The sequence below is a fragment of the Artibeus jamaicensis genome, unplaced genomic scaffold, assembly GCF_021234435.1.
Source record: "Artibeus jamaicensis isolate MK-2021 breed Jamaican fruit bat unplaced genomic scaffold, CSHL_Jam_final contig_387, whole genome shotgun sequence".
NCBI lineage: Eukaryota > Metazoa > Chordata > Mammalia > Chiroptera > Phyllostomidae > Artibeus > Artibeus jamaicensis.
The window spans coordinates 14,748,444-14,767,525 of NW_026521812.1; the positions used below are offsets into that span (position 1 = coordinate 14,748,444).

Consider the following 19,082-nt stretch of genomic DNA (forward strand, 5'->3'; position numbering starts at 1 on the left):
CTTCTCTCATAAGCATTTCAGTATTACATGTGAAGTCCCAATCAACATCGAGTTTAGGCCTATTTTAATCCTTCTTGGGATGTCAAGCTGTACAACCCTAATTAACTTGATGAAAGACTACAAAACAAAATTAAGGAACCTGTGAAGAGAGAGGATTAATCCTATTCACGGACTTCTTCATTGGCAGTTGAATTCTAGAAGTGACCTTCTTGTCCTATCAGCTCACAAGCATGCAGAGTGTGGAGAGATTAAGTGCCTGCATCCCCCTGGTCCCTTAGCTGGTTAGCAGTTTAATACTGTGAAATTAGAAGCTAGTAGCATTTTGATGTTTTCAGATACCAGTGCAAGTCATAAACCTGAGTTGAAAAGTTCATTTTATATATGACTTGTAAATTCAATCTCGCTGTTATTGTGTGCGTGTGTGCGCACACCTGATGTCTTGTGTTGGGCCTTACCATGGTAAAGCATTTTCAGAGGTCACCAGTCACTGAAATTACATTCCTGGAGAAGCCATTCTTGATGCTCCATTCAGGGCATTTTGACCATCTTGTTTTCTTTTTCTTTAACTCATAGAGATCCCACAAGATGAGGAATCCATTTTGAGAAACATGTCACAGAAACTTTGAAATGTAAAAAGCTAAGCAATTAGTGTCAGATTTTCCCTTGGGGAAAGAAAAGATAAGAAAAGTTAATATATGCCACAGGGTGTACTGTAGAGGTTACTCAAGTAGGCTCTGTGATAGTGGCACATTTTGTAAATGATAGCTTTTGACAGAGCAGCAGTCTTCCAAGGGAGAGATTTATGCTTTCTTGGCGTCATTGATAATCTACATGACACCGGCTTCCATTCAGACCTGGTCAGGTGTATTCCAAAGGCTCTTGAATTTATAACGTATTTTTGGAAATTTACAGGAACAGAAAATTTATCAAATGTCATACATTTAAGAGCAAAACCAAATTAAACACAGGTATAATCTCAAGGTGTTTTTGTGGATTTAATGTACCTAGTTTTTCCAGAGGCTCATTGGTTTCTGTCTCTGCAATGTGAATTTAACTGGTTTCAGCATAAGGTTAAAGTTCGATAAACGTGTGATTACCCACCGTGTGCCCAGCAGGGTGCCAGGGCCCGTCCATCACACAGGCCACCTTCATGTAATCTTCCTGTATACACCCTCTGAGGAATTATAATTCCGGTGTTTCAGATAAAAGGAGTCTCACAAAAGCTGTGACTCATCCATGATTGTGACCAATCAGTGGCATCGTTGGGATTGTAAATTAGGCTATTTTACCCTCAAATCTATTATACTTTCCAGTAAAATTAACTTATAAGGAGAAAATCTTAAAAACACTACCTCATATGCATTTTATTGAGATCAACAGTCCGATTCACCAAAGGGAGACTTTGGTACCTACTCATGAAGGGAGGCAAGGCTTTGGGGTCAGGCCACACTGGGGTGAACTCTGGCTCCTCAGCTGTGGAGAATTGTCACGACTTTGGGCTGAGTTGTTTGCATTTTAACTTCCAAGCTTCAATTTCTGCATGTACCAGTGCTAATAAAACACATTTCATAGGGTTGTGATGAAAATGGAGTAGTACAATATTGAATGTAGAGCATTTATCAGAGTTCCCAGCAGACAGTGCAGGGTTATTTTTTTAATTATTTTTTCATTAAATTTATTGGGGTAGCATTGAGTAATGGCATTATGTAAATTTTAAGTGCACAACATTACAGTTCAACATCTGCATGCTCACCATCTGAAGTCCAGTTTCTTTCCATTACCATTCCATTGACCCCCTTTTCCCCTTTCACCCGCCTCCACCCCCTGCCGCTCTGGTAACCATCATTCTGTTGTCTGTATCTATGAATTTGTTTGCCTCTGTTTTGTTTGTTTTTGGTACTTTTTGTTTTATATCCCACATATGATTGAAATCAGATGTTTTCATTCATTTCTGTCTAATTTCCAGTTGGCCTAATACCCTCAAGACCTGCCCTTGTTGTTACAAATGGCAATATTTAGTCTGTTTATGGCTGAGTAGTGTTTTACTGTGTATGTACCACATCTTTATGCAATCATTTGTCAGTGGACACTTACATTGTTTCCATGTCTTGGCTATTGTAAATAATGCTGCACTGAACGTAGGGAGTACACATTTGGTAGAGCCATTGTTAGTAGCACAGTAAACATAGTGAGGTAGGAAGGAATGTACATATTGGTTAATGAAAGATATTATTGTGTTAGGGACATCTGCAGACTGTCTTACTCATAAAATTGTATTGATCTCACTGAAGATTTTTAATGATAAACAACTCATATAGTATTTATAACTTTATGTGATTTTTAAAAGAGATTTTAAAATATGAAGCCATATTAAAAGATTTTTAGATTATGTCCATATTCTAATAGCTGTTGTTAATGGATTTGGAATAATGGCATGAATAAGTTCTACTTGGGGAGTCCCCCTTTAAAAAATGTATACACACATAATGATATATATTCTTTAAATTTATACAACTTTTATACAATAGTTATACAACTATTTTGACAGACTCTTAGAACAATTTCTCCCCTAGAAAATTATTCACTTTCTGCTAGAGTTAATGTCTTGCACAGTAGATCAAAACGTTGTTTATCAGCCAGGAGAAATTAATTTGGTTTTCATTATATGTAGCTAAATTAATTTTGTTGAGAATTATAAAAGAAAAAATTATGCAACTAATTGGTGACAGAGAGGTTAGGACTTTAAAACCTTCCTGATACAAGGAGTCTAGGTTGGGAATATACAGGATCAGTCTTCAGTTGCATAGGGATGCACACATATGTATACTAGTAAAGATTGATTATATTAAAGTAAGCTGAAGTTTTCCAAAATCTAAATATAACCATAAAGTTTCATTTTTTAAATTTCCTGCAGATATTTAAAAATACTTCTATACAGACTTGGTCAAGATAAATCAAAGTGTTTAAAGCAATAACCTTGGATATTTGTTTTGGATGTTTGTGATATACCGTGAGGATGAAAGTAGAGAGAGCCTTGTATAAAAGCATGAATTTTAAATATAGAGTCTTTGCAGATTTAATCTGTCATGAGAATGAAATAGATAAATGTAAGAATGGTTCATCCTTTTAGGGATAAGCTAAATTTCTCTTGCTGGAAGCTGACTTTTGAAAATGATGTGTATCTTAAATAGGATTAAGTGGATTCAAAAAAGAAAAATATCCATTTATAAACATAAGAGGTGATGTATATATGTGTATTAATATGTGTTCTAGGGTATTCATACCATTGTTACCATTTTAATTAATCATCTTTTTTTCACAAAGCAGTGAGTTTTAATATTCTAACCTTTAGGTCTTTAATGTATGATCTACATTGTAGCAGGAACATTTAAATTCAAATCATAATCCCATTTCCACCTCTTTTCTCAGATGATGAAACATGCCTGGAATAATTATAAACGTTATGCCTGGGGATTAAATGAGCTGAAACCTGTGTCAAAAGAAGGCCATTCGAGCAGTTTGTTTGGTGAGTAGAATATACTTTGTGTCACTTGTCACAATACAAATGACTAATTTCTGTTTAATTGACTCAGCTTGTGGGTAGTGTAGACATTTATGTGACCCTCCAGACCATGTGGCTAGGACACGCGCACACCCAGTGAATTATCTGAACAGACTGTGTAGAGTTTGTCCTCCCGGCAGAGCACTGGTGCCTGTTAGAACGACCTGCGTACCTTAAAAATATTGATACCTAGGACAGAGCTCCAGAGATTCCAATCTAATGGGTATGGGTGCAGCATCGTGATTTCTAGGTCCCAGCGTGATGCGGGTGATAACCAGCAGAGGAGTATTTTGTTGGCTGAGTTAACTGCCTCCTATCAGATGAAAGCTGTGTCTTTATCAGTAAGCTGGCCAAGGCAGCCAGCCATGGTGATCTTCACTGTATCTCAGTGACTCTCAACTTTGGCTCTAGGTTTCTCCTGTTTACAACATGGATGAGAATGTGAGGATATATTAGGTTAGTTATGTGAACTTCCATATATCCTCCCTGGCCCTCTGTGGGCCGGTACTGTGGGTATTAATAGCATTCCTGTTCTGGAGGTGAAGACACTAAGTAACAGAAAGCTTAGTTGGATACCTTGGGTCACAGAGGTACCCAGTATTCTTTCCCCTGCACTGGGTTCCTTTTTAACCCTCACTGTTTAGTCTGTAAGTAACAAGATGAAGGGAATGAAGTCTTACTCTGACACTTCCAAATTCACCATAGAAAATGTTACTTTCTATACTTTAACTGAAAGTGTCAAATATAGCATCAAATCATATAATAAACAACAGTAACAGCTGTCACCATGTGTCAGGTGTTAGACACCTAATAACCGGCTGAGGTGGGCCTTAAACCCAGGTGTGGGTACAGTCTGAGTCCTCCCAGTCACCGCACTGTGCTTTCCATTCATTTAGGATTTTCCATGTGTTTGGCTCTACTGCCTGCACTGGTGTTAATAAATACAATACAAGGCTTTGCAGAGTTCATAGGGCACTGAAGAGACTTACGTGTAAATACTGAATTATCAAAGCTGTGGGCAGTTCGTAGATGTTCATATGAAGTTCTGAGGAACCAGGGGGATCTCAGGTAGAGGGAAGGGCATGCATTGCAAGAACAGGAAAGGAAAGCTGGGAAGGGTGGAAGAAGGCCTACCACAGTGACACATTTTAGAGAAGAGGAGAGCCTAAACCTGGACTCGTGGCAGTTAAGAGGATTTCAGATGTTTCTTAAGCAGTGTCTTGAGAACATGGTCAGCAGTTCACACAGGTGATGAGCAGTGGGCATTGAAGAGAGAAGCTTGGAAACTTTATGCAGACTCAGAAGCCTTTATTTTTTCTTTGTTTATTATAACTTTTTAAATGTAATTTCATTTTTGCTTTTTTCTCTATGAAATTTTCTTATACCATTAAGAAATCAGTTATGTGTTAAGTTGTTATAACCAAACATTATTTGGTCCTATGTTATATTGATGGTTTTTAAATTTATTATTGAACCTTAAGAACCTACTAAGTCTCTTACTATGGAATATAGAGATAACAAGACATGACTTCTTGATTTTAAGGAAGTTTACAGACTAAATGAAATGCATGTAAATAATTATTATAGAAAACAGAAAGGACAAAAGCAATGTAAAGTCGAGGGAGCTGAGAGGAAATAAATCAGAGTCAGTAGTGATTAGGTGAATGGAAGGGGAGGTCAGGATCAGTGAGGGCTTTAAAGAGGGAGTTGAATTCCATGTTGGAGTAATAGTTTCTTAGAGCTATCACTAAATAAGCTTAGAGCTAATTCTATTTAAACAGTTTTATACAGGTGCACTTTGATATAATTATATTAAAATTAATATGTGTGTTGCTCCTATTTTTTTAGATCTATTTTTTCCTGCTAGAAAATGCAATCAAAAATGAAATTTCTAAGAGATTTATTTTCTACAACTCAGAAGAATCTTTAAAGATTAGTGTATCCATCTATATATAGCCTGTGAACATTTTTCGTTTGGCTTTGGTGCCGTTTTTAAGTTTTCTTTCACTGGAATGACTTTAGACTGTGTTCACTATTACTGTTCATTAATAAATTCAGTATTACCCTCTCTCCAGAGTATGGTCAATTTGTATGTATGGTATCTGTTGGAAGTAATTTACTGAACACAGTTTTTTCTGGTATTTTCAGGTAACATCAAAGGAGCAACAATAGTAGATGCTCTGGACACACTCTTTATTATGGAAATGAAAGATGAGTTTGAAGAGGCAAAATCCTGGGTTGAAGAAAATCTTGATTTTAATGTGGTAAGTTAAACAGAAGTTTCCAATCCAGTCTTTAAATCTCAGTTAACCTGGGTGGATTATTGTGTTGTGCCCTCGCAGGAAGAGATTGTACAGCTTTTCAGTAGTATAATACTACGTTCCTGAGTTGTCCTCCTGTACGACACAAGTATGTGCCTTTGGTTTTTTGGCAACTTAAAAGTAAGAAAAAAGAAATTCATGTTTATCTAGGTCTGCGTGTGCCAAGTAATCTTATTCAAGTCCCACAACAGCCCTGTGAGCCAGGCATTATTTTCACACCTTTACAGATTAGAAACCTCAGCCTCGGAGCTCTACCCAGACCACACCGCAGTCTGCACTGTGCACTGTGATTCCATGACAGCTGTGTGGCTTTAATGCTCAGGCTTCGCACTAAGCCAAGGTGCATTGTTATGACTTTGTTAAATTAACATTTGCTGTGGGAAGCACAGGGTGCCAGATGGGAAGCTGCAGTTTAACAAAAGACCACAAGAGAAATTAAAATACAGAAGTTTATTACTCACAGGTCCCAAGGTAGTGCAAGGGTTGTCCCCGGGGGCCACAGAGGAAAGTCAAGGCATCTACAGACAGACTATAAGACAGCACCTGGGGCACATTCCTTTATTAGGGTAAGCAGAGTGCTTTGGAGTTTCCAGGCTAAGGCCAGGTTGGTCAATTCAAACAAACAAACAAACAAACAAACAAAAAGTGGGGTTTGATAAGCTCTACTGGCCTTTTCTATTTCTAAGAGGTCCAGGAGGGGAAGGCCCTGGGGGGTCTCATCACGAGGGCTGTCTGAGGAATCATATAAGACACTTACATTTTCTTACGACTCCACCAGCCATGCGTTGGCATAAGGGATGGCCTAATTTTAGTTTAAGGTGTTCACAGGCCACCTGGCCGTACCCAGCTGATGCGGAAGCAGCAATACCATGGTGTACCGCAGCCAAACTCCTGACACATCTCCCCCAGTAGCTGCCTCCACTGTCCCTTAAATAAGGCTTCAAACTTCGTTGACTGTATGCTCAATGATAAAATTTTGTCGATATATATTTTAAGTGTTTTTTAAACTTTTGTATGTATACTGTTACTCTTAACAAATACCTCAAAACCCATTGCACACCAAGGAAAAGATCCCAAATTAAAGATAGTGGACACTTCTAACACTTCCTAATAACTTTGATTCAGAAGGAGTAAGGACTTCACGTGTGGGGCCTCGTATTTAGTTCAAGTATCTGTGGAGGTACACAGATCTGCACGGAAGACTAAGGATACACTCCAGTGGATGAGTTTTCTGGCTTTAATTTAAAAATAATCCTAGGACAAAGAATCTAAAACAGACCCTTGGGTATTCCTTACTCATTCATTAGTTAATTCATGCATTAATTATTTACTAAATATCTTTTAAAGGTTAGGTACTTACCCTCCTAGAGCTTATAGTCTAAGAGAAAATGTAGTCCTAGTACCCAGCTATGGCTGATTTTCTTGAAAAGGCAGAAAGGACGAGGAAATTACTACTTAAAGAGTACTGGGACATATTAGGTAATCTCTTTTCGTGGGCTATGTTATTTAGTCTTTGTGATAACCACACAGGGGGAAGGTGGTATTTTCCCTATTTTTATAGATGAAGAGGTGTTTGCATTGTCTGCCCAGAATCATGCAGCAAGAGCTGTGATTTGAATGGGGTCTGCCTAACTCAGTGGCCCTGTTTTTGTTGGAGAGGAAATGCAGAGTTGAGAAGTACATAGGTATAGAAAATTTGAGTCTTCCAAGGTTAGGTTGTAATCTTGGTATCACAGTGCTCATTAAGTGCATTGTTCCATTGGTATCCAGTAAATATTAATTAAATGAATGAGAAGCGGAGCTGTCTTGTCCTGCTTCCTGACAGGCTCAGTGGAAGACAAGCCAACAGAGTGTGAGGGTGGCTGTAGCGTTTCATATTTTTATATGTTTGAATTGATCTGCAGTTCAAGTGCCGTTGATCTACTTGGTTTTACCTACCCTACTTTCAGAATGGATTTGTGCTGACTCCTATGTTCATTAGCATAAATACAAATGATCAGGAGGTTCATATTTGGGCATATGTACTGAGCTCCCTGTCTTTACTATCACTTTAAGGAAGTACTGATTACCCAGATCCTTACATGAGGAATATTGAAAACTATGAATTTTATAGGCCATGTAGAAATTTTCTCCAGATAACAATTTCTTATGTAAACTCTTAGTAAAAGCCAAAGTTACATTAAAATTATTCTTAAAAAGCTTTGTTCTATGTTGAGGTAAAGTGACATCTCTGTACAAGAGGCCAGGTGTTACAAATGACAAAGGAAGATGATGGGCTTGCTCTAGACACTAACCAGTGACACGCCAAGACTAATCTTTGACAGGCACCTGGATTGTGTCTTTGATTGTAAAGAACACCATATGTTTTAGGTAACAGAGATACTGGTGGCAAAAGTGAATTTGCTTCAAAGTTCCAGGCTCTTTTTTTATCTAGTATGAATGCTACCCTACTTTACAGGAAAATAAGTTGTAGGGTTCTTTATCTGAAGGATATAAATTGACCTCAAGAAGTGGCTTTGGATTTTGTCAAGTGCCTGAATGAGTACTTGACTAAAAGTCCGGAGCTCTGAGGCACACAGCCCTGAAGAAGTGTGCCTTGCCTCACCATTGCACTTGTAATAGGTCTCTCTTAGAGCTACATCCCAATGGGGTGTATATAACCAAGTTTACTGTCCTGTTGAATGGAGTTATGTAATTTTTTCCATCTGCATGCTAATCAGTGCTTGCTTAAAGTGATGATTTGGGTTTTGGCTTTAAGAGGATACTGAGCAGCTTTCTCTGATTGTTATTAGTGATAAATCAGGCTGCTATTTAAGGGCCCTTCTGGACCTGCATGGTAAAACCACCCTATTAACATAGAAAAGACATGTATTTGCCTATCTCTACGACTCAGAGAACTTACGTTTTGTTCATCTGAAGAGGTTTATGGTGTCACTTAAATGGGAAACTAAAAACTGCTAGGACATATGTTACGCTAAGTTACTCTGTTTAATATTACAATCTAATCTGTTAAAATGAGTTCTATACTTATTTTTAATTTATTAAAATGTTAATAAAACACATACTTTGAAGTGTTTTACAAATAAAGGTATATACTAAGCCTAAACATAGGCAAGGCTTATAGGCAGCTACCTGTCTTTAATCGGTGGCTTTGAAAAGTTTCATGTTCTCTCAAACATGTTTCTCAGTAAGAAAAAGCATAGTTATAACATGTTAGTAGTGGACAGTTATTATTAAACAGTCATTGCACTGGATTGTAGTGGGACAGTTGTTATTACAGAGAGTTAATATCAGATCGTAGTTGAGCAGTTGCTATTAAACATTGTTACTGCATTGGTTTGTGGTGGGAAAACCTGCTTGTATCTCGCATACGGGAACAAGCTGAGAAATCCAGGCTTGTCATTATTGAGTAGAAAGCTGACAGGGAATTTGGAAGAACAGCTAGTAAATAAGTAGTCTCTGAGAATTATTACAAGAGGGAGAGAGAGAATTACCTTTTAAAAAGTCTCTAAGAATTAGTATCAAATACTCGGAGTACAATTATCATATTTTTAAAAATAAAAGTTCTTTTCCAGGAGGGCTATTTTCAGTTTAGTGTGATCAATTGCATCTGTCAAGCTGTGTGGAATCACAGAATAACTAAGGAGAATTCTGGTACAAGTTGGATTCTAAATGATTGTCATAAGGCTTGAAGGTGCAAAGGAACAACATATCCGTCCTTTAGAGGAAGCTCTTACATCTATAGTCAATACTGTCAAGTCTGTTATTTTATTTACTAAGATCTATTAAAACAGGTTGTTTTATAGATAATTTTGGTGAATAGATTGGTTATTAAAAAAATACAACCTAGACTCTAGCTGTGTAGCTCAGGTAGAGTGTCGTCCCAACACACCAAGGTTACAGGTTCTATCCCTGATCAGGCCACGTACCAGAATCTCCCAATGAACGCAGTGAATGCATATGTAAGTGGAAAACAAATCTCTCATTCATTCTCTCTCTCTCTCAAAATTCAATAAACCAAAAACTTTTACAAATACAACCTACCACATTTCTCTTGAGTTATTTGAAAGCTATCATGTCTAGTGGGAGGAGGTCTTTCAGGTACTTGTACTGAAAGAGATATTTTGAAATACTCATTTTCCCACTTACCCAGATCGGGTTAGGATCTTCACGCCCATGAGCTCATGATGTGTTGGTTTGAAGAAAGCCTTTCTCAGTAGAGAATGGAAGATAATGTTAAAGATTGGGGGAGGAAGATATACAAAATGGTTTATTGACTTAACTTTTTTTTTGCTTTTAGAAATGTTTATCAATTTAATAATTTTATACATATGTATATCAAATCAGAGCATAGAAATAATAGGGAAAGGGATAAACACTCAAAGTGGGAATTATCAGTCTAAGACACCCAAGATAATTTGAGAGATTAGTACTGAAACCTAATTTTACTGTGATTTTTAAGACTTAACTCTCGATTTTAGGTATAAACTTAGTTCTGCCATATATTTTATTACATTTCTATATGAATTTAGTTAAGGATGTTCTTTGAGTCAGAGGCTATTGGTAGAAGAAAGTCAAAATTAAAGAGTAACTTTTCCAACCCAAGTATTTTTGTGAATATGCCTATAGTCAAAACTTTCCAGCTTCCATTTGCTCATCAGTTGTGATATTAACGGAGAGGTGCTTGCCATTTAGGCCTGGATCTGCATCTCAAACTGCAAATCACATAGGACTGTGTACTAGAAGCCATAGAACATGTAGGGCAGCTCTGGAAAGCAAGCACAGAGGAAGCAGACTGCCAAACTCACTTTTACCCGTAGGATAAATCCCTCAGGATTTTGGTGTTGCAGGCTGTTTGGGCTTCCCCTCGTACATGCCGTCCTCTCTCTGTCCCAGCTCCAGTTCTGTCATTAGGGTAAGTCACAGAAAAGTTTCAGAACACGTTAGAAGACACTACATGAATATTAACCGGAGGAATACATTCATTTAAATTTAATAAGATTACTTTAATTTTGGAAATTGAAACCAAAGTTTATAATAATGGCCTAAGATCCTCATACTATAGAAATTGACTTTTTAAAATCCAGATGTCATATAAATTATATCAAGCCCAAAGGGAGGTTTGGTCAGGATTCTATATTTTAAAGGAGAGATTTTAGCCTATGAGAAATAACAACTCCCCTGAGGGTCAGAGATGGATCAGTTTGCATTAGCATTTAGAATGTTATGATTCCAGTGTTTCTGACTTCCCAGCAACCTCTCCGGAAGGTGACTGAGGCCGAGCGTCTCCGTACAGCAGCAGTGCCAGCTGCTCTCTGTTGAGTGCTTTACCTGGGTCAGGCGCTGTGCACCCTGCCGTACAGTCCCAGACAGATAGTGCCTTGTAAGAGATGCATCGTTCCTTCCACAAATGAGGAAACCAAGACTCACAGAGGATACACGACTTGCCCAGGATCTCCCAGTCTGCCAGCTCCCTAACCACCTTCAGTTGCAGGTCTTTCTGCCCCTAGGGTAGTGTTTTTATAGTCAACTACCCCCAGTATAGCCAAGGAGTCTGTCGCAGTGGGAGAATTGTTATCTTCTTAGTCTTTTTTATCTAAGGATCTTTAAAGAGTGACCTAACATGTCTACATTTCAGTGTTCTGACCAAAGATGTATTATAACCCAGAAAGTTGAAAGAGCTCTCAAGTTAACGTTTCTAAATAATTTAGATTTCACTTTGAAAAAAAAAGAAAGGAGAAAAAATTATATGTTGAGCATTCAAATGTAATTCTAGTTTTCAAGGAAGCTGTGATGACTGTTGAGTGCAGCTAATGGTGAAGTGACATTCCTGAGCCAGATTTTTAAAGACAAGGACAGAGCAATCACTGGGATGCAGCGTGGATTCACTAATAGCCAGATTTGCTTCTTAGACAGGCTCATTACACTATTAGATCCATGAAATTCAAAAGGCAAAGCAACTGACCTTGAGCATGGCACTTTGCAAGGTCACCTCTCAATATCTTACAGATGGAGCGGGATAAATAGAATTTAGGGTCGAAACTATATGGCTGGATCAATAACTAGTTGAACAACTGTACCCAGCAGGTGATTGATAGATAGTGTCTCAATAGATCACTCTGGTGGTGTTTGAAATGGCTCAGTCCTCTGCCTTGCAATAATTCTTATTAGATGTCTATATCAAAGTATTGGTTATCTAAGATTTTTATAGGAGAAAGAGAGATTACATGTCTAATGAACCCATAGCCAAAGTAAGAATATAAAATCATCTTAACAGGTGTCAGTTGACAGAAATGTGGAGAACTGTTCTCAGGTTTAAAAACTGAAAAACACAAGTACAAATTGAGAGTGATACAATTTGAGGGTTTAGATTCTTTAGAGTTTTATTATTATACATTGCTACCCTAAAACATAAGAAATATAGCTGCATGATCCAAAATAAATTCATGGGTTCCCTTTCCTCTTTCTTATCAGCAATTTTGTGGCATACTAAAACTTTTACAAATATTGTCATAAACTCATTAAGAGTGATATACCTCAGGGATAAATTACAGCTATATAGAGTGATTTAATTACATTATACTAGTGCCTATTTCAAATTATGAAACACTCACCAAAGAGTATTTTAATACTTTTCCATAACTCCAGCCCAGTAATTCCGCCTCCTAAGTAGCTTTCATAGTTTTTTTGCAGGAAATATTTTGAAAAAAAATTTAACTTAAGCAGTTACTTTCAATTGTTAGATCCTTATGTCTTTTTAGAGAGATTATGTAAAACTGAATGAGGATATATTTCCTTTTTTCCTGTAACTGTTTTCTCCCACTACAGTGCAGACTCTAGGAGTCTAAGGAGCTTGTCAGTCCTTATTGCCGTGACCCTAAAACCTAGGACAGTCCCTGCAACATAGAAGTTGGTTAATCAATGTTTGTTAAAGGGAATTTTCAAAAATCTTGGGTGATTTGACTAAGTTTATCTGATAAATATTTACTCCAAATATTATGATTTTCTATTCACCCCTATGATTTGAAGAATATTAGGCAGAAGTGAACAGTTACTGAGTAAGCCCAACGAACATGAAAAGAAGATAACTAGAACTTAAGGTATGCCTTACATTTGTCATAGGTTAGCTGTACTAAATTATCTAGTAAAAGAATGCAGGAACAATGAATGCCCTTAACAGTCATATGTTATAACTCAATAAAAATATTGGCAGCAGTTACCAATTATTGCCACAGTGGTATGACCAGTAACAAAGAGACTTGGTGTATTATCATGGGAATTGATACTGGAGTTCAGGTAGCAGAGCCCTGGACCTAGAATTGAGTACTCAAGTTCAAATCCTGATTTAACTACTTATTAGTTGTCTGACCTTAAAAAGTTACAGTAACCATGATAAACCTCAAGCTCTCCATTTAAAATGGACATAAGGATAGTAATATTTTATAGGGTTGGTATGAGGATTAAAAGACATAGTAAAGAGCTCCTTCTTTCTTTCTGCTGCATAGAATTCCATTGTATATATGTACCATAATTTTTTGGTCCATTCATTTACTGACGGGCACCTAGGTTGCTTCCAGCTCTTGGCTATTGTAAATTGTGCTGCTATGAACATTGGGGTGCATAGGTTTTTTTTGGATTGGTGTTTTAAGGTTCTTAGGATATAATCCCAGCAGTGGAATTGCTGGGTCAAAAGGCAGGTCCATTTTTAGTTTTCTGAGAAAAATTCCATACTGTTTTCCACAGTGGTGCCAGTCTGTAATCCCACCAACAGTGGATTAGGGTCCCCTATTCTCCACAATCTGTCCAACACTTGTTGTTTGTTGCTTTGTTTATGATAGCCATTCTGACCAGTGTAAAGTGGTATCTCATTGTGGTTTTAATTTGCATCTCTCTGATAGCTAGTGATGGGAGTAAAAGACAGAAAACTGTACTTGAACAATAATTAAATAAAAAAATTTAAAAAGACATAGTAAAGAGATCAGCACAAGATATGGCATGTTGTAAATAATAATAATAAAATCAAGCTACTATTGATATAAACAAGAGCTGTTTCAGCAGTGCGCACCATGAATATGTTTCAGCATCGTACGTCATGATCATCATCTCCTTCACAAAAAGACAAAATTTCTTCTCAGGTGTGACCATTCCAGGGTGCAGGCAGAATTTGGGAACCAGACCTAAAACCAAATCCTTAGACCCAAGTATAAGTCTAAATGGCCTTTCAGGAAGAAAGAGTAAACGAATAAAAGGAGAACACAGCATAGAAAAACAGAATGCCCTGGCCATAATGCATCTGCACAAATAGAGAATACTGAGCATTGTATCTGCTGTTGATTAGAGGGAAGAAATAACATAAATAGTTTGCGGTTGTTCTCTCGTGAGTTGTAATTACTTTACCTGTATACTTTAACAAGATTTTTCCCTTCCACATATAAATCTCTCTGGGTAAGCATATATGACTTGAACAAAACGTGAAGATTTAGTGCCCTTTATCACAATGTTTTTTCCTCAGTTATGTACTGTCATTTATATATAAACCCCCTTTGTTTTGTTTCTGCAGAATGCTGAAGTTTCTGTTTTTGAAGTTAATATACGCTTTGTTGGCGGCCTACTCTCAGCCTACTATCTGTCTGGAGAAGAGGTAATAAAAAGTGGCAAATAGGTGTACTTACAAAATATCTTAAAGTTACATTTTTAGGGTAAAATGTGCTTTTGTGGCATATATTTAAGGATATCTACTGAATTTTCATATTTTGATGGGCCTCTTGCATATACTGAATTTCATAAAATATGTACTAATTAAATGGGCACAGTGGCAGTGTTTGGCAGAACATGTAGTCAGGAAATGGTAAACAGTGCCTTCGGAAAAGCCTGGCTCCATTATGTTCAGGAGAGTGTGGTTATAACTACAAATTATGCCCATGGATAAGATGAAGAGGTCTAGTGTAGTAGCAGGCTTGTGGATGAATTTTTCCCTTTAAAAATTATTTTAACATTAGTATAATGTTAGAGTAATAAAAAACTTTTTAAAATGAAGAAAGCTTGGCAAGCAAGACTCAAAAATGACAGCATTTAAGCAACCGAAGGGCTTTAGTGAGCTAGTCAGCCTTCCAGTGAGGAGTCTTGTCTGCCAGTATCCTGGGCAGAGTGCTTTGGAGCTCTTCCTGGGCGAGGCTTAGTTCATCATCTGCAGTTGGGAGCAAAGCAGGAATTTTTAATTTCACTGCAGTCTGTTTAAAAACAGATTTTTGTATCATTCTCATAAAGAGTATGGATTTTCTTAAAAGGTTTTGGACAACTTTAGGAGTAACCTAAGTGTCCACTAAGAGTTGTTGCATGGGCCACACCTGTAATGTTGACAATGTTAAGAGCTGACATCATGGAAAACCAGCCATGTATTTCAGTTACATGTGACTCAGATTTGTGTTAGCCTCAGCATTCTAGCTAGAGGAAGAGTGGATCTCACCTAGGGTGGTATTTCATGTATATCTGTGCTCCTTCAAATGGGTGAGGTGGAGCAATAAATGTTTAATAAAGAAAAGCTGCTTTAACATTGTTCTGTCTCAGGTACTTTCTTAGCCATAATAAAACAGCCTGCATAATCTTAACATTTTCTCTCTCGTTAGATTTTATGCTACCACAGAGTGTTTCGGTTGTATAGATGGCTTCTGCATTCCCCTTTATCTGTCCTGTGTATATCTTAAAGTCTGTTCCTCATTACAGGCTTTGTCACCTTCTCGGCCAGGGTAAAGAGAAGGCACCCTCTGGGACATTATACTTCCCTTTTTCCTGGCCCAAATAATTTCATTTGTTCAGTTTGGTTTAGGGTATTCTAAGCATTAAACCAGGGAATCCATACTTTTAAAAAGCAGTACTTAAAATTTGCTGATGTTATTTTCGTTAACAAATTTCTGCTTTACAATACTTAAGAGTATGCAATGCCTGGGTGTTACTGGTTTCCACACGGCAGATTCAGGATGACCTTTGTTTTAACTTTCTTCATCATTTTATGTGGAGGTGAGACAATTTAGGGAAAATAAAGACTGCATGCATCCTTCTATATCTGGGCTCAAATAAGTTCATCACGAGTACAAAGAGAAACAAAGACATGTAATTCTTCTAAATGTACATCATGTTCAATTAGGATACTTTTCACATAACAGTGTTTTAAGTTTGTGCACATATATTTATGTATGCTTATTACTGACATATAAGTATTTACATACTTATATAAATATAATACCCACAGATACTATAGTTTGCCTATAGACAAAATCATTTGTCTATGATGTTGGAAGGGTACTTTTTAAATTTTATACAGTGCTTAGCTAACCTTAGTAAACAAAGGACGAAAAAGAACACTTCCATTGAAAACTACTATTTGTTTTGTGTATTTGCCTGGTTCCTATCCCTGTGGAAACATTGCTTTTTATTATATTTAGATTTCCTATACCTCAATTTTATTATAAATAGTAATATATTTTCTTTTATATATCCTTTTTATTTTTTGTAGCACACATTTTAATTGTAGTTCATAATAATCATCTTCTTAATATAGTTTTTGCCTAACTAGTCCCTAAACATTGAGCAGTTGGGTCAGTTTCAGTATTCTTGTATTTTCAATCATGTAACTATAATCAGTCAATAAATACTTATTTTCTAAAGTGGGACTGCCAGGTGAAAAGTGACTAGTTCTAAACGGTTTCGGCATCACTTCCTGCTTCTTCCTCCCACTTCCCTCATCACTGACAATCGCTTCTCACTGACCAGGGCACTCGGGGGCATTGGCTATCAGGAATGTAACTAGAAAAAATTATTTTACTCCAAGCCTATGCTTGAGGTATGTCTCTATGTGAAAAGGAAGAAAACTGAACATTCATTTAATAAAAAGAACACCAACACACCCCAATTATGAATAAGTTGATTTCAGATTGTTGATAAAGTTCTATAACACACACTTTTATGAAGATCAAAGTATTTACTATGATAATCTAAGAAAATCTATCTTCCTAAATTATCTCATAGAGGAGCTACTAAATTACCATAATTTAACATTCTAATTTCATCACTGAGGCTCAGGAGTATTTTGAGAACATCTTATAAATCATCATCGGAAGTGTATAGTCCCCCATTGATACAAGCTCAAAATTTTTAAACTTATATTACAAAAATAGAAGAGGAAGTACCACTGATTTGTGTTACATGCTCCAGGAAAATTATAATCAGAAACACTGAACAACAATCAGGAATGCTAGTGGAACTCTAATCTATAAAAAGAACAATGGAAACATTAAATACCTATAGTAAACTTTGATTTCTAGGACATATTCAGAAACTTCAAACACCCTAGCTCAGTAAAAATGTCTTGTAATGCCATTGGGAGGTGAATGGGGAGTAAAGCCACAAGATTTTTAAAGTCTATATAAGAAATGCAAACAACCACAAACACTACAAACAGGATGGAGACAAGATGAATACTAAATAGGAATAATCAGTATTAAAGATAAATCAAAGAAATAGCATTGCTCTATTATGAGCTCAAGGGAATTTAAAGTCCTCATTGGAAACAGTAAATAGCAGCATCTGGAATATCTTTATCCAAAATACGTTCTACAGATCATCAGTTTCTTTAGACATGACAGGATAAATCTGTCTGTATACATACTAAAAATAAGCCAGAAAATGCTACATCCTGTATTCTTTCTTAGACATTCACAATGCACAGAAAACCAAGTGAAATAAATTTTATCAGTCTCTGTGTTTTCCATGCTTACTTAGCTATAATTCCCCTCCTTTTTTATGTAACATCTTCTAACAATGAGTTATAAATATTATTTCCCAGAACAAATTTTGGAAAACACCATTAGTAGAATAAGAGAACCAAAGCAACAAAATGATATTGAAAATTGGCTAATGTAAAATAAGACATTGCAAGAGAAGATAATACATGTAGAAATAGCATGTATGAATATCCTACATATTATTTGTTTAGAGCAGAAACCAATGGCTGTATTGCACAGAAAGTGAATTCAGCAGGACACAATGATGCCACAGAATCAGAAAGAAGGCTGAAGAACAGGTCAGATCTAACTCTCTTGAGTTGCCACAGAGGATCTCTCTGGCTTGACGATCTCTCTGGGACATCCTAGAATTAATAAACATGCACTATTTTTTACATCCTTGTCAAAAACAAAGTCCCAGAAGAATGAGGTCACTTGACAGTTATGGTTACATGCAGCCCCTTGGGAACCTTGGGGAATGAAAGGGTGAAGGGTATGATAGATGCAGTCTTCCAGAGGCTTTGAATTCAGTAGCCTGTGAAGGCCAAGGATAAGGAAGTATGAATAACTCCTGAACAGCAAAGTGATGCCCTTTTGGAAAGGTGGGGAAAACAAATGTTTGGGAGCCACAAACTAAAACAAAGGAAAAAATATATAAGTCTACTGTGGGAAAATAAGGTTGTCACCAAAAATAGAGAAACTTACAGAAATTGGTAACTTAATGAAATGCTTCAAAAAACTTGCCTGAAGTTTTTGAAAAACTACTTTATCCTGCTCATTTAAAGGGAACATTTAGATCTAACAAGATATTTGTTTTAAGTGTGTGAACTAGAACAAAAGGCCAACTCCTGGACACTAAAAAGACTGAAGAACTAGCTTTTGAAGAGAAAGGGTAATGAGAACATCTGATACAGGACTGGGGAAACACACACACTGGATTCTCACATTAGTTCAACTTACTCCACCAAGGTGGCCTTCATTTGCAAGGCAACAAAAGGATTCTTTTCCCCAAGTTCAGTAGAAGAAATCTGCTCCACACACCAGCACCAAAGACTGTGAAGGAGTTACTGAGAAAGAGACTAGCTGATACCACCGAGTTTAAGAATATCAAGGGGAAAGCATGTAAGGAGAGGGTGGGATTGTGGAATGGGAAAGGGAGAACTAAGATTGAGTTTAGTTCAGGAAAGATCTATTGTTTTCTTGTAATAGGATTTGGATTTGGGGTGTTTAGGGGCCTGGACATGGATGTGGTAGACTTTTTCTAGTGGTGATCATAAAAGTGTTTATAAATCCCTTAGAAAATTAGGATGCATTGATGGGGATGCATTTTAAACTCAGTGTTTGAAATAGTCCAACTGTAGAGAAAAAGTCACCTCCCAGACCATCCTCCTGCCAGTTTCTGCAAAGAAATTAAAGTGA

The 19,082-nt window shown here is 36.9% G+C and overlaps 1 protein-coding gene across 1 annotated transcript in view; it reads left to right on the forward strand.

Moving 5' to 3' along the window:
* Nucleotides 1-19,082, forward strand: part of MAN1A1 (mannosidase alpha class 1A member 1) — a 150,773-nt gene that overhangs the window by 43,266 nt on the left and 88,425 nt on the right. The window contains exons 3-5 of the mRNA XM_053664799.1: nt 3,430-3,526; nt 5,711-5,826; nt 14,444-14,524. Coding sequence (XP_053520774.1) covers nt 3,430-3,526; nt 5,711-5,826; nt 14,444-14,524 — 294 coding nt within the window. The remainder of the gene's footprint in view (nt 1-3,429; nt 3,527-5,710; nt 5,827-14,443; nt 14,525-19,082) is intronic.